The sequence below is a fragment of the Atheta coriaria genome, unplaced genomic scaffold (genome assembly GCF_025399875.1).
Source record: "Atheta coriaria isolate IRGN ID8LTWV9N9 unplaced genomic scaffold, Caltech_Dcor_3.1 hic_scaffold_8_pilon, whole genome shotgun sequence".
NCBI classification, from domain to species: Eukaryota; Metazoa; Arthropoda; class Insecta; order Coleoptera; family Staphylinidae; genus Dalotia; species Dalotia coriaria.
The window spans coordinates 4,337,391-4,359,202 of record NW_027045450.1 but is presented as its reverse complement, the minus strand read 5'-3'; the positions used below and the strand labels follow the sequence as shown (position 1 = coordinate 4,359,202).

At 43.6% G+C, this 21,812-nt stretch overlaps 4 protein-coding genes across 5 annotated transcripts; 2 read left to right on the top strand and 2 right to left on the bottom strand.

The window, feature by feature from the left end:
• The first annotated feature begins 100 nt into the window (after positions 1-100).
• On the top strand, positions 101-2,207 carry LOC135797109 (QRFP-like peptide receptor). The gene is made up of 4 exons (XM_065309308.1): positions 101-530; positions 975-1,426; positions 1,494-1,781; positions 1,842-2,207. Exons 1-4 carry the CDS (start codon positions 285-287, stop codon positions 2,017-2,019), a joined length of 1,164 nt encoding a protein of 387 aa, XP_065165380.1. The 5' UTR covers positions 101-284; the 3' UTR covers positions 2,020-2,207.
• On the bottom strand, positions 2,130-4,464 carry Rnf11 (Ring finger protein 11). Its single transcript, XM_065309310.1, has 2 exons — positions 4,016-4,464; positions 2,130-3,940 (listed from the first exon to the last, which is right to left on the bottom strand). The coding sequence occupies exons 1-2, from the start codon at positions 4,121-4,123 to the stop codon at positions 3,602-3,604; spliced, it is 447 nt and encodes a 148-aa protein (XP_065165382.1). The 5' UTR covers positions 4,124-4,464; the 3' UTR covers positions 2,130-3,601.
• Positions 4,465-5,590: 1,126 nt separating this feature from the next.
• Positions 5,591-14,525, top strand: Tdg (Thymine DNA glycosylase). Its single transcript, XM_065309398.1, has 5 exons — positions 5,591-6,587; positions 8,216-8,647; positions 10,463-10,625; positions 10,702-11,064; positions 11,549-14,525. Exons 1-5 carry the CDS (start codon positions 6,406-6,408, stop codon positions 13,040-13,042), a joined length of 2,634 nt encoding a protein of 877 aa, XP_065165470.1. The 5' UTR covers positions 5,591-6,405; the 3' UTR covers positions 13,043-14,525.
• Positions 14,526-19,207: 4,682 nt separating this feature from the next.
• LOC135797325 (mesoderm induction early response protein 1) lies at positions 19,208-21,538 on the bottom strand. Of its 2 annotated transcripts, none has more exons than XM_065309611.1 (5): positions 21,028-21,538; positions 20,678-20,963; positions 20,534-20,613; positions 20,025-20,411; positions 19,208-19,966 (listed from the first exon to the last, which is right to left on the bottom strand). In XM_065309611.1, the coding sequence occupies exons 1-5, from the start codon at positions 21,220-21,222 to the stop codon at positions 19,610-19,612; spliced, it is 1,305 nt and encodes a 434-aa protein (XP_065165683.1). In that variant the 5' UTR covers positions 21,223-21,538; the 3' UTR covers positions 19,208-19,609. The 2 variants fall into 2 exon arrangements, with proteins under 2 accessions (XP_065165683.1, XP_065165684.1); XM_065309612.1 differs by having other exon boundaries at positions 20,543-20,613.
• Between the last annotated feature and the right edge of the window lie 274 nt (positions 21,539-21,812).

The window sequence follows — 21,812 nt, the reverse complement described above, 5'->3', positions numbered from 1 at the left end:
GTGCAATCAAAATATTTATGAATTTACGACGGGCCAGATGGTGGCCCCCAGCAGTGTGCTGCGCTATAAAAGCGCGTCGCGACGCCGACGTCGTCACAACAGTCGCCGATTTGCCGTCGGGTTGAGCGTTGAGCGTCGGGTCCAATTGTCGCGAGCGCGTCTGCAAGCATAAACCTAATTGAATCCTTCAACGCGTTGATCGCAGGGGGCGGCGCAATCAATCGATGCGAGTCGCCGCCACCGCCATCGACGCTTTCTGTTCTGGGTGGTGCGTGTAAGACAACATGGATATAGACATGGAGGACGACCACCAGTCAGATGAGCAAGACCCACACGCACACTTCTTCTGGCAGGAGCTTGCCCCCGTCCTGGTGTGTTATGGTATCACCTTCATCTTCGGCTCCGTCGGCAACGCGCTCATTGTCTACGCTACATATCGCAATGGCCGAATGCAGAGCGTCACCAACGTCTTCCTCGCCAGCCTTGCCATTGCCGATCTACTTTTGATCATCCTCTGTATCCCAGTCAAGGTAATCCTGATCAATAAGTTAATCTGGTGCATGGTTGCAATTATTCGTACGAGTACAACAAAGTGCTACCATTGCAATTGATAACCAATTGGTTTATCTCGAGTGTTAAAGTTCATGACGCGTTTTCGATGTTAAACTCTGCCACTGTGCAAGTTTGCAATTTGTTGCTCTGACGCGAATATCACAAATGGATCTCTCGAGAGTGGAAGAGTGCAACTATTTTTAGATGCTCTCAGAGTTACATATTTTAGGGCCATATGTTTACATATTTTTACGAGCCGCTTTCACATTGTTTAGATAAAACGTTTCAAGTAGCACTTAACATACCTCGTCGATTTGTATATTTTGCCACGCCATTTTGCTTACTGCTAAATGGAAACAACTACGCGTACAACAAACACAAACATCCTAGTTGTAATCGCCTTTATTATTATATATTTGTAGGTAGCTAAATTGTTCTCGTACACCTGGGATGCTGGATGGTTATTGTGCAAAGGAGTACACTACGTGCAAAATGTCAGTACCTTGTGCAGTGTTTTTACTTTGACTGCCATCAGCGTGGAGAGGTACTACGCCATTGTGCATCCAATGAAAGCCAGATACATCTGTACAATTAGTCAAGCCCAAAGGGTCATATTGATAACATGGTGTTTATCAATCTTATTAGCAACGCCTATACTGCACGTGCAGATTATGCAACAGGTTGGAGAGGAACACCAGGACTTTTATTGGTGTATCAGGGATTGGGACAGTCCTTACTGGCGTTGGCATGAGATCTACATGTTGCTACTGGTGCTAATCATACCTTTTTGTATTATGACTTTAACCTATGTTGCTATTTGCTGGGAGGTGTGGAATGTCATGGAGAGACGCCATATTATGACCAGCAGCCATGCGTAAGTAAATTTTAGGTTATGTATCTTAAACTACTAATAATTTACACCTGTTTGTTTTGTTTTGTAGATTGAATAGAAAAGAATGTGCTATACCCTTGAACGAGGTAAACTCTCAAGGAACACCTATCCAACAACAATCTCAAGGAAATTCAAATTGCGCAGGTCGTAGAGATGACAGTAAAACAGTCAAACAAGTCATTTATATGTTAGTAGTCATCGTGTTAGTCTTCGCTATATGCTGGACGCCATTACTAGTCGATAACCTCCTCACAGCTTATGGTATTTTAAGTCCTGTGAGAGGAGGATGGGAGAAACACATGGGAACCATATTTACACTCATGGCCTACTTCAATAGGTAACGTAACCTATAAACCTAACCTCACTTAAACTTTTAATAATATAAAATTATTTCTAGTTGTATAAACCCGGTGATATATGGTTTTATGTCAAAAAATTTCCGAGACAGTTTCCGCTCGGTCCTATGCTGTTTCCTACCACGACAGCGTGACCAACGGCACATGAAACCAGTCACCAGCAGCGTGCGGCAAATCTCACGCACCGGGTCCCAGACACGCAACACCATCGTGCGATAGGATGCCTTAACCTCTCAATCACAGTATTATTAAATACATAACCTCAAATATCAGAATATGCCTTAACCTGAACCGATCACTAGTTTAGAGCATTGATGCGCCAGTCAGTATACAGTGTGTCCACTTTATTGTATGTAATAATGTCTTAACATATTGAAACGAACAAATATATAGATATACCTTTATAATATAGTTATTATTATTGATGACTAACACGTTTCGCATAACCTTTCTTCTCGCCGTCGATTCCTTCCCTTCCCAGATCGTTACTCCAGTATATATATATTAAATTAATACAATCTCGCGTTCGCCTTGCGGCTTACAGATAATTTTGTTCACGGCCATAATTTCCTTTCCTTCGCAGATAGCTCCCTTACGTCCTCTCACAATCTAATAAACAAACTTGGCTAATAATATGCACTTACAGCTATAGTTTACTTCGTAGTACAAAAACACGTATGTCCCATTATGTAAAACAAGCGTTACTCCATACACACATCTTATCAAGTATTATCAGTATGTTACTTTAGTAGATATAATGTAGGCATATTCCAGTTTCATTTTTTTTTTGTTTTGTATGTGTTTTTGTTTAAATCATCTAAATATTCGTGTGATGCACCTCGCCAAAATCACAATCTTTGGCTACGATTGATTATACAGAGTGTTGTCTAAACACCACCTCAATTTAAAATATTTCTCAGCACGTATCTAGTGTCTGTTATGTATTTGCGTGTACGCTTAAAATTAATTCGCGATTTAATGGACGATGGACGTACGCAACCGGTTTTATCTTTTTTGTTATTATTGTAAAATGTGACCTGTTTTCCTTTCCTAGTTCTAGCCGATCTACTAGCACAGGGTGTACGAAGAGGTTTCCAGCTTACCACATGCATACCAGCAATCCTAGACTCGCTCAAGGTGAGGCGTTTCGAAGAGCGCAACAAAAAAAAAAGCAGCAAACAATTAACAGCGCGCAGTGTGTAAAGCTGTTTGAAAATATTCGGGCCGATGTAAGTGTAAACAATGAGTCGTCGGTATTGTTTCGCAACGCCTCACCTCATTCCGCATTCATTCTAAGGCTGGAAACACACACCATGTGTCCCCAGCCGTTTGCGTTTTTTTTTTTTAATTTAAAGTGTTTTAGACTTTTAAGAGCTATGTGTATGAATAATATAAAACAGATATCTAACTAGGGTTGTTTTTCTTCAAAGTATGAACTATACAAATCCATCCGGCCTCCGGCGGGCGTCGGTGGTTTTGCTTTGCAACCGCCGACATCCCCCAGAGGCAGATTCACAGCCACTCGACTATCCTTTCCAGTTTCCCAATAAGTAAGATCATCCAAGATCCACACCAGCTACAACCACCTAACGTGTGTGTGAGTGAGTGAGTGAGTGCACATTCGCGCCCGCAGGAAGTGGGGGTTAATTGATCGAGAGTTATACATTCGGACATAGACAGACAAGAGTTTGTTTTTTCAGATCACAGAGTTTCACTAGCAGTTGCAAGGCACTGGCCGTGGTGGTGGTTGGTTAGGTTGTGTATGTGTGTATTGTGTATTGTATTCGTGGGGGGCGCGCGCTCAGTTGGTCTCGTAGCTGGTGAGCAGAGCGGCGTCCACCGGCTCCATGCAGCTGGGGCACGTGAGGCTGCGCATCAGCCAGTCGTCGATGCACTTCATGTGGTAGGTGTGCATGCACGGCAGGTAGCGCACCTGGTCGCCGACGAGGAACTCCACCATGCAGATGACGCACTCGCGTGCCTTCTTGCAGCCATCATAAGTGCCGGTGGGCAAGTGTTGAATGAGCCCAATGCGTTTGGCTATCTTCACCTGCTCCTCCTCGGTGAGCTGACCCACGGAACGCGTTACACTTGGCGATGGATGGTACACCGGCGAAGCGGCCTGTATGGGCAGCGTTTCCTGCAAAAATCACCGGATTTAATCAGGCTCCAGGTTGTCTAGGTGTTTTTGTTTTGAATATGTGTCGGGCTTTACCTGGTAGGGAGATGGTCCCAGCTGGTCGGAGGAGGTCTCACGCACGCTGTCGCTGCCTCGCAGCAACGAGATGTCGTCGGTGGTGGCGCGCTTCAGGCAGTTGCCCATCGTGCTGGAGGAAATTGCGACTCGCGGTCGTCACGCGCTTAGTGCATTGCGTTCGCACCACTCACCACGAAAACAACGCGACGGCGGCGACTGCGGCGGCGGTGGCGGCGTAGCGGCACTCATGTAGGTTGGCGGTACCTGCTGGCGACCGCGCGCTGTTCCTGTTGGCGAGCCACCTCCACTGTGGGCTTCCGGCTGGCGATCGCCGTCGAAGAAACAAAATAACAAGCTCGAAGCGACGCAGATCAACAATGGCAGACCAGCCGTTCCGTCTCGTTGCTATTGTGATTGGTCAAGTACACCAGACGTTCGTCGTCTGCCTGCGGCTACGGCAGAGCGCAGTGCATTTTTCCTTCTAAACTTGGCAACATCAGATCATATTCAACGAAAAGATCACGTCTATTAATACCAGGTGATGTAGACCATAATTATTTTAATTCTTATTTTTTATCAAATAGAGAGAAAAACATTTGATACTATATGTTTTTTATTTTATTACTTTATTTAAAACTTAAATTATTTTATGTTATTTCTATAAATTCAAAGTATTTAGACTTGATCCTGAATAAGCAGTATTCTAGCACTCTGTATATTTGTATCCCAGATGTACATGAATCAAATAGGAAGTTTAGTAGTTTGTTCTGCCTGCAGATGTCGCCACATGTTTCAATTTTGAACTTGTAATTTATTAAAATGGGAAATTATTATTAATTTCAACAAATTTAAATGTATTCACAATACATTTAATAACTTTTAACTAAATATTAAAAATAAAACTCACGTTCACATAGAGTTATGTAATCAAGTTTAGAAAGAATCTAAACAAATAAAATGAGTTTAAAGTCAATTAATATTTCTACTTGGCACAAATTTTAAGTAACATTGACCAAACTTTATTTTCATTTATTCTGTTGGTATAAAATAAATTATTCTTTGTTGGTAATGAACTTAAACGCATTGTAGTGTGAGCACCTGCCACCAGATGGCTCTAGCAACACCAACGCAAATTTAATTCATAATTATAATATTAATTTACCCTTCAAATTTAATAAATTTCAGTTCTGTGAGCAAATATTCGCCACGTTTCGGTGGCTGGTGCGTAAAAGTAGTGCGCCGTTAACCTGCAAACAGAGAAAAACTGGTTTCGCTTGCGCTGACGCTGTCGCATTGTACAAATTGCAATTAATTAGTGTCCATTATCATGCATATTCCCATTGTGTTCTCATTGTTTGCGCTCGTCCGACGTTGCACAAGCTGGTTTTTTCGCAACGCACAAAACGAGCGCGAGCGCGGCTTTCACGGTGTGAATCGCGAATGCATCGCGCAGCGTGCAGGTCCGTCTTCGCGGAATTTCAGTGCAAGCAAACCGGAAGTTGTCAATGTTAGCAGTGACATTATTTTGAAGTTTCGCCAAAAACATTTGTTTTTGATATTGTAAGTTGCGAAATGTGTTAGGGGTGTGAATTTAATGTGTGCGAGTGGAAATGTAAGGGAATAGTGCGATTCTGCGCGAGTGTAGAGGCGACCCGCCGAGTTTAGTCACGGCTGTTGGTTTTGCGTAACCCAGCCGCGCGAGCGAGCGGCGAAAACGAGAGAAACGAACGGCGCGCGAATGCAGGCAGCAGGAGTGTATGAGGCAGTATGAGGAGTGTGTTCACGCCTGCTGCAGCGGGCGGACGGTGCGAGCGCGAGTGCAGCAAGTTGCGAGTGAGCTGTGAGCGCGGAGTGTGAGCCGGCGGCGGCGACGGAGGCGGCCCCCCTCCTCCCTCTGGCGGCAGATAGAGCAAACGACGCGGGCGGATTTTTCGGCGCGCACCGCGCGCGGAATGCGCTCGCGCGATAAAAAGCGCGACGCCGCCGACGACGGAGACATCGACAATGACCGGCAGCGGCAGCGGCAGCAGCGGCGGCGGCAGTGGCGGCAGCGGCAGCGGCGAGCGCTCGCACAAAAATACGAACCGGTCGCATACACGCGCGCCGCGGCGCACACACGCGCGCACGCACACACGCGCCGCCTATTGATTTTTCTGAAACGTTCGTTGAACCAATCACAGTTGCGGGACTATTTTTAAAGGGTGAGGTTGTTGTGTCGCTTTTTGGGTTTTTCGGTGCGTCGGTCGGGCACGGCAGCGAGAGACTCGGCGACGGCGCCCATCCGCGTACGGCAGCCACCAGCAGCGAGCGCGGCAGGTGCAGGTGCAGGCAGTGCGGTTGCGGTTGCGACGGCCCCCCGAGCGGCGGCGGCGGCGGAGGCGGCCAGCGGCGGCGCCAGCGGTCGCCCGATGCAGGTGGCGACGCTCTTCCGCGAGTCCACGTCGCTGCTCGGCGCTAGCATGGAGGCTGGAGGCGGCGCTGCGGGCCCCGGCGGCATGCCTGCCCCCGTCGATCCACTTGGCCCCACGGGGCCCATCGCCCCCATCGCCTACAACGACTACAACCATCCGTTCGCCAACAAATACAAGCTGTGAGTACGCATCCACCTTTTTTTTTTTTGGTTTTCGCTCATCCTGACGGCATCCTTCAAAACACCCTCGACTTCATCGACCCGGAAGTGCTCCCAGGACCTCACAACCTCTTTCATTGCCATTTCATCATCCACGGTGCGGTATCTACGTGCAGTTTTATGCAATCGCCGCGTCGCAACTCATCCTTATCGCGTGTGTAAACAATCGGCTTTGTTCCGAGCGGCGGTGTCCTTGTTTAATTAGTTCGACGGCGCGCGCGTTATCGCCGCCCGTCCTCGATATATCGCCAAGCGCGAATGTAAACAATCATCATCGTGCGCTCGAAGAAAAACCCATCGTCCTGAAATTTACAAACATTCAAATTTGCCGCGCTTCCCCAGTCCTAGATTTAACATGGGACATCCGGTTGACAAAGAAAAAAAGGTCCTAAATTAGTTTCCGCGCGCGCTGTGTGTGTGTGTGTAAGTACGAATGCGTTGCATTCGGAGTGAATAGGAAATGTATGGATTGGCGGTGGAGGTAACGCGCGGGGGCGGCGGTGTGCGTGCGTGCGTCGAATGCGTTTGATGCGTTCGTTCGGGTTTTCGCCCGGCCGGTACTGTGCGTGTGCACTCTGTGTGCACGTAGGTGTGCGGCGTGCGGCCCTGGCCGCCTCCACCGCCTCCACCCGCTATGCTGCCACACCACACCGCCGCGCGCTCGCCCGTAGTTCTGTGACTGAGCATGTGTGTGTGTATGTGCGTGCGTGTGCAGCACGCCTCCCCCCGAAAACCTTCCATTCTCATTGATTATTTTGTTTTCTTTCGCGTGTGTGCCGGCGGCGGCCGCCGTCCGCCTGCCGTCCGGAGGTGCCGCACTACAAAAATACCCAGAGCGCGCGCCGTGCGGCAGATGTAATCCCACAATCTATTTTCGACGCGCTGCGGCCGACGCGGCATGTTGTTGGGTTTTGGGTGATGCCTTCCGATGTGCATGCTCCTCTTCGGTCGCATTGACGCCTACAAATGTTGGCTGCGTGCATGCGAAGTTGAGGCGCGCTGGTTTTCATACTACGGCCTGGCTCTTTGTGAAAGAGCCGCGCGCGCGGTCGCGGAGAGAGCTGGCCCTGGTTTCTGCCCGCCGGTCGCCTCTCTCTACCTGCGTGCCATCATCATCATCAAGCGAGACCGTCCTTCGCGTCCGGCCAGTCGGCCAGCGGTGCTCTTCGCCATCGCGGGCAATCGCAGCTGCACCGTATGGCCTACCACCTCCTTCGGCGCGTCGACCGCTCGAACCCAAAACCAAACCAAACCCACAACCCGATCGCCTTCACCGATAGAGCACACGACACACACACATGCACACACGAGTGTTTGCTACCTCTATACAACAACCTCCACGGCTCTCCACGCCGTAGAGACTTTCGAAACGCTCTACTCTACTCTCTCGCGCACATGACACCCGCTCGCCACCAACACCAGCAAGAGCAAACAATACCCATACACCTGCATTCATTCCATCTCCTACCGACACGGCTCCGTACTCGAACTCGTCGTACTCGCCTCACAACTCAGTACCAAACTCTTATTCATTCTGTGCGCGTGCTTGTTGTGTCCGTGTGAATCAAGAATGTGTTGTGGATTTCCAGAAACATGAAGCTGGAGCCGCAGGACGACGGCTACGAGACGAGCGGCGATATGATGCTACCCTCGAACCCCTCCTCGGTGCTCAGCAACCACCATCACGGCGGGCATCACGCGCACCACCCGGACATCGGCGCCGTTCCGCCACAGGTCAAGTGCGAGAAGATGGACGACCCCTATAGTTTCATCGATGACGACCCGATGCCAATGCTGCACCACCAACAACAGCAACAACAACAACAACAACAGCAACAGCAACAACAGCACCACCATCATCAGCAACAGCAATCGATGCAACACCATCATGTGCAACAACAGCAACAACAGCAACAACAAATGCAACAGATGCAAATGGCCCAACAGGCCGCAAACCCCATGATGCAAATGCCCCCTGGGCCAAAGAAACGCGGCCGGAAAAAGAAGATCAAACCAGAAGAGTAAGTACCAAAAAAAATTTGAAAACAAAACAACAAACAACCCTTATAATCCCATTGAGTAGCCCTAATGGTTTGTTGTGTTGTGATCATATGTTTTAATGACTGGTCTATAACCTCCAAAGTTTAAATCCAGGCGGCAGCGGAAAAAAGCGCAAAACAAACACTTGTTACACGAGTTGCGCGGAGTTTTCTAGGTCGTAAAATTGAAACTTGTTTGTACTCGACGCGATATTTAATGCGCTCGCGCTCCGTTTTCTTTGTTCTCATCCTTCTCGCGCGCCGCCTCCACTGCCGGCGCGTGCACTCGAACACACGATGCGAGTGAGGGTGATTTGGCCCGCGTGTGTGTGTGAGTGTTAAAGTTGGCGGCGTGCGAAAAGTTTCGGCCGCCGCGTCATAAATATTTATGATGAAAACAAACGATAAAGAATTTAACCCCCTTTAAAAAGTTTCGGAGTGAGTCGAGACTCTCCAACTTGGCGGGCGCGTCTCGCCGACGTTAAATATTTAAATTAATTCACCTGTTGCTTACGAGCGGGCCTGTATCATAACTGAGCGTGGCGAACAATTACGCGCACTTTTTTTTTGCCATGCACACTCGCTGTTGTTGTGTTGAAATGTTGAAGATGCGCGCCCGCGCGAGCACACTGCAAGCGTTATCAATCCCAGAGGAGATTATGCACGACCTATTGAGATAATTCTGCGGCGTGCGTCACGTTTGCACGTTTTTTTTTTGTTGTGGCTGCTGTTCTTTTTTTCTCTGAGTGATGGTGGCGGCCATTTTGTTGGCGATGCATGTCCGGATGCGTGTGTGTGCATGTCGCAGAAAAAATAGCACCAAAAATTATATTTTGATGTTGTTTGCATTAAAATCTTCTTTCAAGGGTAAAAAGTAAAAAGTTTAAACTTTAAATTTGCACAAATTCATTTTGTTTTCAATATTTTTTGAGTTTTAAGTATTATTTCATGAGAAATTGATTAAAGTTACGATTAAGTGCCATTATTTAAAATTAAACTTTCAGTTTTTATCTCGGATTCACCGGAGTGCAAACAACTTTTGCTTTTCAATTACCTCTAGGTTATTAACAATTATAATTAATAGGTTACCGTTTAAATTAAACACTATTAAATTTCGTAATATCTGACATAAGACTAAATATGATATCTTACTTCATTTTGTAGTTTTTTACGCGCCTAATTTAATTTGTTTGTTTTATTAACATTAATAAGATATTAATTCACTTTTTACTCACTAAATTAATTTCATTTGACTATCTTTTAAATTATTCTAACCTAGAAAAAGAAAATTATCAGATTTGCCAACTGGAAAATTTTTAAATCAAAAAATCATTCATAAAATCACCAAAAATGTATAATTTCTGCTATAATTCTGCTATCGCATTTAAATCATTGCAATTTACACAGTCAAATTACTTTCGATTTAACCATGAAGTTATCATGACTGTTGCGTTAAAAGCTGTCAAATTAGGTTAAAACAAAACAGCGTATGATGTTGACACATTTTGTTTTTAAGTTTCCACTATCTTTTTAATACCTTAACGATGAATTTATCGTGAAATTACAAGTGATTAAATTATCTTCAGTAAAAGAAGCTCCCTGTTATTTTGAAACTGTGTTGTGGAGTTGTTAGCTGTTGATGTTTGCTAAATGCGTAATGTTTAAGTTGAGTAATGTCAACCATTTTTGTTTCCCCATTCAATGACTACCACAATGTTAGTAATACCATTGATATCAAACCTTTAGCTTAACAATATCCAATTGGATTTACCTTTAAAACTTTTCTTCCTTTTCCAGTGCTGACTTCAATCCGGATGTGAGCGCGGCGGCATTGAACGGCGGAATTCCTCGTCCTGTCAAAGAGCGCAAGAAGCACGACCGTTTCAATGGTATGCCCGAAGAGGAGGTCTCCAAGCGCACGTTGCCCGACCACATCAACCCCAATCTGGATATCATAATCGTACGTTTATTACACAACCACAACTACAACCACATTACTCTTCATCACTTATTGGTATGGTGTGTATTCTTTGCAGATTGGTATCAACCCAGGTCTCTTCGCGGCGTATAAAGGCCACCATTACGCGGGTCCCGGCAACCACTTCTGGAAGTGTCTGTACCTTTCTGGACTGACACCGCAGCAGATGTGCGCCGACGAGGATTACAAACTGCTGCAGGTTGGCATCGGTTTCACAAACATGGTGGCGCGTGCGACCAAAGGCAGCGCTGATCTCACGCGCAAGGAGATCAAGGAGGGTAGTCAGATCCTTTTAGAAAAGTTGCGCAAGTTCAAACCCAAGATTGCGGTCTTCAATGGCAAGCTCATCTATGAAGTGTTCTCCGGGAAGAAAGACTTTAAGTTCGGGCGACAACCCGATGTGATCGACGGTACTAATACGGTAAGCTATCAATTCTTAACAAATTCATTAACTTGGTTAGATTAATAATAATATTTGATTTCCAAAAACATTGATGTTAAATTCTTTCTGGGAGGTTGTCAGTTGTCAATTCTTCATTTTTGAGAAGGTTTAATTATTGTAGGGCATATCAGTGTTGCTAACAACATTATTTCTTATTGGATTCTACAGTTCTAATCTGTCAAACTTGACCTTCAAGTTTTTTCTGAAGTGTTTAGCTCAAAACTGAATTTAGAACCAAATTTTATGACTAAACAAAAATAGGTTGATGTCACATGTTAAAGTTGTTTAAATCTTCTTTACATCTGACATGTCACACCTCATTCTAAAATGTTAAGTTTTTAAAATTAAGAAAATTGGGAAAATATTGGGACAATAGTTGTTTTACTCTAAATATGCCTCTAAACTTAAATTTTAAGGGTTGTTTCTGATTAATTGCAATTTTTCTTGATTTTTGTCCCTGTAGCACATGTGGGTGATGCCTTCGTCGAGTGCGAGGTGCGCCCAACTTCCCCGCGCCGCCGATAAAGTCCCATTCTACGCCGCGCTGAAGAAATTCCGCGATTACCTGAACGGCATGGTCAGCCAAATCGACGAATCCGAACTGGTGTTCAGCGAGCCGCGAGTCAAGTCCTGCTACGAAGCGGAACCTAAAACCGACCCCTTCGGTGAGGGCATGACGGACGTCATGAAAACAGAGGACGGTGTACCAATTCCCTGCAAGAAGAAACGGGGTCGCCCAAAGAAGATTAAACTCGAGAATGGCGAAGAGCCGCCCGCGAAAACGCCCACGCCGCGCAAGACCCCAGCGCAGACGAGCGCGAATGCCAACTGTGATTTCCCCAAGAAGAAGCGAGGCCGGCCTAAGAAGGTGAAAGTCGAAGATAGCATAGCGCAAATGGACGGCGTGGGCGTGCCCTCAGCGACAACGGTAGTGCCCGGCAGCGAGTCGCAGGGTATGGGTCTGTCCAAGTGCTTCTCGAGTCCATCGCCCATTCAATCACCAAACAGTTTCTACCATATGACGCCAGCGCTGACGCCCCCGAACAGCTCGAGCAATCTCTACCCGCCGCAGCACCCGCCCTCGTCGTACTGCCAGTCACCGCGGCCGGCGTACAACACAGCCAGCCCACGCCCGGCCCCTCCCTTCAGCCAATCGCCCCGCCCACATTCGCAACCATTCACGCACTCCGATCTCAGTTCGGAGATCAGCGCCGCGATCAGCTCCGAGCAGCTGGGTTCGCCGGCGTCGCCTAGTCTAGGCCCGCCCGACTTTGACCCGCCCACCAGCATGACGGAGGAGGCGGAGTGTCGGTTAGGCAGCGGGGGCAGCCCAGCCCCATCGACGCACAGTGGCGATCACAGCCAACACCAGCAGCATCATTACCACGGGCAGCACCAACAGTACCATCCGTACCCGCACGCCGGCGGTGGCGGCGGAGTAGATTCATCTCAACAACCGCCTCCGCAATCACAACACAACGGGCAGCAACAGCAGCACTACCCATCACCGCGTCAGCCGCAGGATATGGCAAGGAAAAGCCTCTCGGGGCTTGAATCACTCGTCGATCAGATACCCAGCATCACAGAAGGTGAACCGCCTCCCTTAGGAGTCGTGGGTAGTGAACACGTCGGTGGAGAATACGGTGCGCAGTTTAGTGGGTATCACCGTAGCGCTGTGAGTCCGGCAGCTGCGTATAACTACTCATCGACGCCGGCGCCTGCCTCCGCCTACCCGCTGTACCCCACGCCCACGTGGAGCGCGCCACCATACGAACCGGTACCACTCGTCGGCGGCTATCCGCAACTGCCATCGGCGTATGCGCAGTCCGCGTACGCGGCACACCATCACGCCGCCGCAGCCGGCCTGCACGTGCCCAGCCCCAACTACCCATACTACGGCTATCCGCAACCGGCGCATCCACCGCCTGGCTATCCGCCCTATCTGGGCGGCTTCTGATTGCCGCCGCCGCGCTGATCGCGCGACGCGCCCGCCCCCTATCTGCTGTGTGTACCTGTACATGCGTTCGGCTAGCGCCTAGCAAGTCCGTGCGACGGGAGTCACGGGAGACTTGCACAGGGTAAACGGTGATATATTTTTCTTCAGCCCTCCCCCCTCTCGAGTTGCATCACGCGCCCACACACTTCATCGTCAGATCGTATTTTAAACTCTCTATCTCTCTGGATATCGTTGTTAGGTAGGCCGAGCCGAGAACCACGGGAGTTCGTGCATTATCAAACAAAACAAAATAAAACATTCGGATCTCAGAATGTCAGCGTGAATGCGCGAGTGTATGTGTCAATGTGTGCCTGAGTGTGTGCGTGCGAATATACAAAACGTAAACTGTGTGTGTGTGTGCCTGCGTTCGTCGTTTCTAATCGTCACACACCGAACTCCCACCAAACAAATCAACCGCCCCTGCCCACCCCTCGCACTTTCACATATCACATTGCCGCCGACGGACGAGTCAATTACACGAGACACGCGACGCGAACCACGCGGCGGCCATTTGCAACGGCAACGTTCCTGCGTTCGCAGCGTTGCCGTCTTTAGTCGACGCAGCAATACCCCTCCCACATAATTCCTTTTACCCGCCCCCTGATCCCTCCCACACACACATAATTCTGTAAAGTACACTCGTTTTTACGAAGAACATTTGTGAACAAATACGTATTATAATTACTTATACATAAACTAACGAAGTACATAATGTAATATAAACTCTTCGGGCGCCTATATCATTGTGATTTTTGTGTTGTTGGTGGAGTGGGAGTGCAATGGGCGTGGACGCGCGACGCCCCGTCCTCCCCACCGCCACTACTCGCCCCCCGCCCGCATAAAAAATAAATATGCAAAAGAAGAACACACACACAAACGATTTTATTACTCTCATCTATGATTGTGAGGACATTCGCGGACGAATATTATATATTAGCAAATTTATATTTACTTATTACGATTATTATTACGTTTCTACTAGTGCGAATTTAATTAATTGATTCCTATTATATTCTACATGTTACGGATTATCATTGTTGTTTAAATTAATTACGAATACTCTCTCGCTAGTTTTACAGCAATCCAGGTGTTTCGACGAGTGCGCATGCGCAAACAAAAACAATTTACAAATGATACAAGGAAAATTCGTTTTGTGTAAAACTCTAAAGCAACAAAAAAATACAAAGATTTTGAACAAAAATAAACCACACACAACGCTATGAATGAGAATTAAAAATAAACAAGAAAAAAATTAATGTTAAATTATAATGAGAACAGAAAATGAGAAAACGAACTATGATCCTTCGATTTTTGTACGTTTAATCAGTATTAGACTTGCATACAATAGGAAATAAATATGATGGAACATGAACATGATAACGAAACAAAAAAATAACACATAATAAAACAATAAAGAAACGTTCTTCTTTATTCTGCTCAGAAATGACTTGTTATTACGTTTTTCTACTTCCACCTATCAAACGCCAGTTTTTCCACGGTTTAGGTCGCAAAAAGTGGTATTTTAAACACGGACGGCCAAGGTCGTGGCTACTTTAGTCACGGGATGCAGCTTGCGCCTGCGCATTTGCTTACGGTACCGCACAAGACAACACGCAGCAAGCAAGGATACCGAAATTTCAAACAGGTATTTATATTATGTTATACGTCCTTTATCTCCTGTACTATTATACTCTCTTCAAGTTTCTCGGCGCCATATTATAGTCCAAGGAGCCCTTTTTACGATGCATTACATTCCAACGCACTAGATCCTCTGGAAGTGCCCTAAAATGTCCTTCGAAAGTAGGCAATTTTATGAATATTTGAAAACATGATGTGGAAAACGCCCTGTATCTCCTGACCTTATATACTTTCTGCAAGTTTCTCAACGTCATACTATAGCCCAAAAAATTCTTTTTACGATGCATTTTATTTCAACCCTCTAAACCCTTTAAAAGTGCCATAAAATGCCCTTCAAAAGTTGTCAATTTTATGAAAATTTGAAAACATGATGTGGAAAACGCCCTGTATCTCCTGAACTAATATACTTTCTTTAAGTTTCTCAGCGCCATATTATAGACCAAGAAACCTTTTGTACGATGCATTTTATTTCAACCCCCTAAACCCTTTAAAACTGCCATAAAATGCCCTTCAAAAGTTGTCAATTTTATGAAAATTTGAAAACATGATATGGAAAACACCCTGTATCTCCTGATCTAACATACTTTCTTTAAGTTTCTCAGCGCCATTTTGTAGACCTAGAAATCCTTTGTACGATGCATTTTATTTCAACCCTCTAAACCCTTTAAAAGTGCCATAAAATGCCCTTCAAAAGTTGTCAATTTTATGAAAATTTGAAAACATGATATGGAAAACACCCTGTATCTCCTGAATTAATTGACTTTCCTGAAGTTTCTCGCCGTCAAATTAAAGTTAGAGAGTTCATCTATACGTTGCATACTCTTTGAACCTTCTAACCCTTCCGGAAATGCCCTAAAATGCGGTTTAAAAATTGCCATTTTTGTCCAATAAATTTCATTTTTTGGTCGAAAAACCGTGTCAAAATCGTATTTAAAATTATTTTCTGTCGAACAACAGGGTCGAAATTATTTTTAAGAAATTATTTTCGGTCGAACAACAGGGTCGAACATTTTTTAACAAAATTATTACCTGTCGAACAACAGGGTCGAACTTTTTTCTTAAATTTTTTCAAGTCGAAATCGTCGAACTGCCCCTCCACCATCAAAAAGTTTAATAGATTAAATGGCGATTATCTAAGAAACTAAAAGAGCTAGGAAAAAAAGAATTTCATAATCTTGATCCTTAGAGAATTCTTTACAAGACTGCATATGTTTTGTAAAACGACCAAATTTGAATAAAAAAATTAAAGAAAAGATTTTAATAAAAAAATGGCAAAAGATTTCTCTTTTTTATGTCGAATGCAGTTTTCATTACAAGTTGCAAATAGAGCCCAAACGGTTATTGTGAGCAAAAAATGTTGGTAAAATAATCGATGTAGAATTTAATTATCATTCAGGATCCGAAAACAGAATTTAAAAATTCCAACTTTTAATTTCGAACATAAAAAAGAGAAATCTTTTGCCTTTTTTATGACGAAATCATTTTTCAGCAAATACAGTTTCTGTAATAATTGGAATTTCTGAATTTTGTTTTCGGATTCTGAAAGTAGATTAAATTGTGAATCGGAAATCAGTAACACAATTAACGATTAAGGCCCTATTGGCATGTAAAATCCAATTTTTGTATTAAAATTGCAAATAGGGCCTAAACGGTCAATGTTATATTCTGTTTTCGGATTCCGCAAGCTAATTTAATTCTATATCGACTATTTAAGTAATTATTTGCTTAACATTATCCCTATATTCCTTATTAATCATAAAACTCATGGAAATCAACAAAAATCTGGTGGGAATTGTCTATGTCCACTTTCTGCGTTCCTAATAGCACGAACTGATGAGCAGCTCAATTTTCTATTTCCTCGAGCAAATTTTGTTGAGAAATCCGATGAAATTCCTACGCAAAATTCTTTTGAATATTAGGATCGCAGAATGTGCGAGTAGGCTGCTGAATTAATGATGAAACTTGTTGTAACACCCAGTGGCGACGTAATTTATTTACTCATAAACAGATGGCAGTAGTGACAATATTTAAATTAATTTTGGTGCAATATTAAATAAAAAATTGGTTTTAAATTAATAGTGGACGTATTCGTTATGCATATTGTTTAATAAGGTATCTTTAGGCAACTACTGTAGCATGGCTTATAACTGTGCATTCCTGCAATCGTGAAACACTTTAAAATCAATTTGTAGTTTAATTTTTACCATAATTTATTTAAATTTTGTCACCACTGCCATCTGTTTATGAATAAATAAATTATGCCGCCACTGGGTGTTACAATAAGTTTCATTATTAATTCAGCAGCCTACTCGCACATTCTGCGATCCTAATATTCAAAACATTTTGTGTATAAATTTCAACGGAATTTTCAACAAAATTTGCTCGAGGAAATAGAAAATTGAGCTGCTCATCAGTTCGTGCTATTAGGAACGCAGAAAGTGGACATAGACAATTCCCGCCTGATTTTTGTTGGATTTCCATGAATTATTATGATTAATTGGGCTTATATCTTTAATGTTAGGAAAATAATTACTTAAACAGTCGATTTAGAATATTTATCTAAAATATAGCTTGAAGAATCCGAAAACAGAATATAACATTGACCGTTTAGGCCCTATTTGCAATTTTAATACAAAAATTGGATTTTACATGCCAATAGGGCCTTAATCGTTAATGGTGTTACTGATTTCCGATTCACAATTTAATCTACTTTCAGAATCCGAAAACAAAATTCAGAAATTCCAATTATTATAGAAGGTGAATTTGGTGAAAAAAGATTTCGTCATAAAAAAAGATTTCTTTTTTATGTTCGAAATTAAAAGTTGGAATTTTTAAATTCTGTTTTCGGATTCTGAATGATAATTAAATTCTACATCGATTATTTTAGTAACATTTTTTGCTCACAATAACCGTTTGGGCTCTATTTGCAACTTGTAATGAAAACTGCATTCGACATAAAAAAGAGAAATCTTTTGCCATTTTTTTAATAAAATCTTTTCTTTAATTTTTTTATTCAAATTTGGTCGTTTTACAAAACATATGCAGTCTTGTAAAGAATTCTCTAAGGATCAAGATTATGAAATTCTTTTTTCCTATCTCTTTTAGTTTCTTAGATAATCGCCATTTAATCTATTAAACTTTTTGATGGTGGAGGGGCAGTTCGACGATTTCGACTTGAAAAAATTTAAGAAAAAAGTTCGACCCTGTTGTTCGACAGGTAATAATTTTGTTAAAAAATGTTCGACCCTGTTGTTCGACCGAAAATAATTTTTAAAAAATAATTTCGACTCTGTTGTTCGACCGAAAATAATTTCTTAAAAATAATTTCGACCCTGTTGTTCGACAGAAAATAATTTTAAATACGATTTTGACTTGGTTTTTCGACCAAAAAATGAAATTTATTGGACAAAAATGGCAATTTTTAAACCGCATTTTAGGGCATTTCCGGAAGGGTTAGAAGGTTCAAAGAGTATGCAACGTATAGATGAACTCTCTAACTTTAATTTGACGGCGAGAAACTTCAGGAAAGTCAATTAATTCAGGAGATACAGGGTGTTTTCCATATCATGTTTTCAAATTTTCATAAAATTGACAACTTTTGAAGGGCATTTTATGGCACTTTTAAAGGGTTTAGAGGGTTGAAATAAAATGCATCGTACAAAAGGTTTCTTGGTCTATAATATGGCGCTGAGAAACTTAAAGAAAGTATATTAGTTCAGGAGATACAGGGCGTTTTCCACATCATGTTTTCAAATTTTCATAAAATTGACAACTTTTGAAGGGCATTTTATGGCACTTTTAAAGGGTTTAGAGGGTTGATATAAAATGCATCGTAAAAAGGGTTTCTTAGGCTATTATATGGTGCTAAGAAAGTTGAAGGAAGTAATTTATTTTAGGAGATACAGGGCGTTTCCACGGCATGTTCTTTAATTTTCATAATATTAACATGGTTTGAAGGGAATTTTAAGGTACATCCAAAAGGCTTTGAAGGTTGAAAGAGTATGCATCGTGTAGAGGGTCTCTTATACTATAAAATAAAAGCAAGAAAATTAAAGAAAGTACTTTAATTCAGAAGATACAGGGCGTTTTTCACACTATTTGCAACGCTCTCACACGCCTTCCGCGCCATGTTGGAATGCCAAAAACTAGGTTAGTATTGGCAAAATGTCGTCACTGACCGGAAGTACACCAGCAATGAGAGTGCAGCTGGTTCACGTCGGTCGTGAAATGACGCAAGGCAAGATTGACATGCCTCGCACAACCTAAAAATAACACAAATTTCATACGCGCGTTGAGCGCATGCCAAACACAAACCGAGGTCGAGTCACACATCGCACCGTGGGTGGGTTGTGTAAAAATACACTCGCCATGATGAACGGCGTAAAGAGGAAGCGACAAGGACGTGCAGGAATATTCCTTTAAACAATCAGCTGTTTAAACCTTCAGGATAGGCAACCAAATATACAAAGAAATCAAAACAACTGGTGATTTTGTACGTAAAGTTTGTTTTATATTTGAAAGATACTGAAAACTCTTGCGAAGAAAGCGATCGAATTTTCAACATTGCGCGCACGCGCCATATTTTTACAAGTATGGTATCATTTATGTAATTTATGTCATAGTAATTAAAATAATTTTTAACGTGTGTGTATACAAAGTACGAATCGTCATTCTTCCTTAGCCTTTCGATGAATGTGTAGAAAGTCTCTTGAAGAACAACACAGCAACCGCACAAATTGTTCATAATCATTTCGTGTTTGTACGTTCGCCGTCCACTGCAATAAATACTGTCCATGGCCCCGCCTGCCCATTGCTCGCCCGCATCTGCTTATTAATAGCGTCGTATAAAAATATATCTTTGCAATTTTGGTTAACAATAAATAATAACAACTACGTGTCGGCGACGGGCTTGGCGGCGGTAATGGTGGGCGTAATGTCGACGGCGAGCGCTGGGGGCGTGGCGGAGGAGGCAGGGGCAGCAGCTGTGGCTACTGTAATGGCCGCAGTCAATGAAGACGAAGAAGACTTTTTGCTGTCACCACTGGCGTTGCACTGCACATTCGGCGACGAGCTGCGATCGCGGCCATCTTGGTCCTCGAGGAAGCGATCCATGAAGTCCGTTAGGCCCGGATGGAGTGTGTATTTCTTCTTTTCAAGGCGCGACTTGTTTGCGAAGATGTCGTGTCGCTCGGACTTCTTCCACAGGTAGTAGAATTGCACTAGTTCACCGACTGAGCGTGTTCGAACCTGAATATTTTCCCAAAGTTAAAAACAATTTAAAAAGATAAATTATAAAATATATTACCTTGTGTTGTTGTATCTGATGAAAATTCTTCCCGTAGGATCGAACGCCCGCCTCAAAGTTGCGACACTCTTCCTCCGACCACGAACTCATCGCATCCGAGGCAGGTATTACTTGTATGCCGATCCGTCGAAGGGCTTCTTCCATATTGTGCCCGCACTGCTGTAGCAAGTAGAGCGCCTGCTCATCGTCGCGCAGCTGCGCGCCCATGGGCATCGCGGGTGGGCGGCTGGAATGCGCCGCTTTCTTCAGGTACGCCTCTATTTCCGGATCCGGAATCGTGTTCGGGTCCCACAGCAGCTTATCGTCGTTTTCGTATGGCAGCGCGTCATCGTAATGACACAGACCTTCGGGGATCTGTGCTTGGTAATCGCTACCAACCATAATCGTCTGTAGGAACATAAAAAATATTAATTTTTCGTTTTTGGAGATTTCTTGTGAATTGTAAATGATTGTATGGACAAGGCTATGATTCTAGGAGTGATATGCATGAGTGAAAAAGACAAATTAACCTTATTAACCTTTCGCCACTCATCTTCATCGGGGCTGTAGTCGTAATCCTCTTCTTCTTCTTCGCTTACTCGGGATACAGCTAAAAATTATGTATAAAATAATAAAGTTTAAAAATTAAAAAAATGATTTTAAATTTAGCTTACATCGAAGAAGCCTTGAAGCATCCTGGTCACTTTCTGGAATGGGTTCATATAAAGCATGTAAGTTTGAGGGTTGCTCCACAGGTTCAGGCTCACACTCAGCCTCCTCCTGCTCAAGTTGTTCTTCATCCATAGGCTCCTCCACATCATTCTCTGCCTCAGCCTCATGTTCATTCTCCTTCTCACCATCATTTTCATTTTCATCATCTACAGTCATCTCTGTTTCTTGATTATTATCATTGTGATATCCATACAATGCCAGTAACTCCTCCAAAGGCATATTACTCTCCTAAACAAAAATTTATTGAATTATTTGTTTATTTTCTTTTGTTTAGATTAACCTATAAACTTACTTTCTGCAGACTTGAGAGCTCTGCGTTGGGATCTTCAGATTCTCCAGCTGCCAACGCTTCTTCCTCTTCGAGTGTACGCTCGTCGTCGAAGTCATTCACGAGCATCTCCACCGACGGGTCAAACAGCTTGTCCTTCTTCGGCGGTGCGGCGCCGCCATCGCCCTGCGTCTGCGTTGCGGCTACCACGTCGGCCATGCTCGCGCTCAGCGCATACCACCGCAGACGCTGCACCGCATCCAAAACAACACCACCCCCGCGGGCGCCGCCACCAACAACAAACAAACGCGCACAACAACTATGTGAGGTTACATTGGTCGCGCGTCCAGCGCTCGCACGCACATAACACGATTAATTATTATTCGCACACCACAACACTAACAAAAGTCGAAACTGCAAGTAGCTTCACTTAATTCGATTGTTGGAGCGCTTTCTGCTTCAAGGTTTTGGATTTTTGTGTTCGTTTACGACAGTTTGTGCGAAGCGTCCGCCATTAAAAAACGTCTGATCACGTGAACACAAAATGGTGGTGCAATGATGCCAGATTTATTATGCTAGCCTTCAATTTTGAAAGACAAAAATTATTTATTCCGAAAAGAAATAATATATGTGCTTTATTTTGAATATTAAAATTTATAAAAGAATTAGAAATTTTAATATATTTAACTTATAATAAACATGATAATATTCAATCATTTCATTTTACTAAACTGTAAGAAGTCATAATATTTTCAAATTGTATTTAATCATGTAATCCAGTGATTTATTAGGCTAAATAAATACACAAG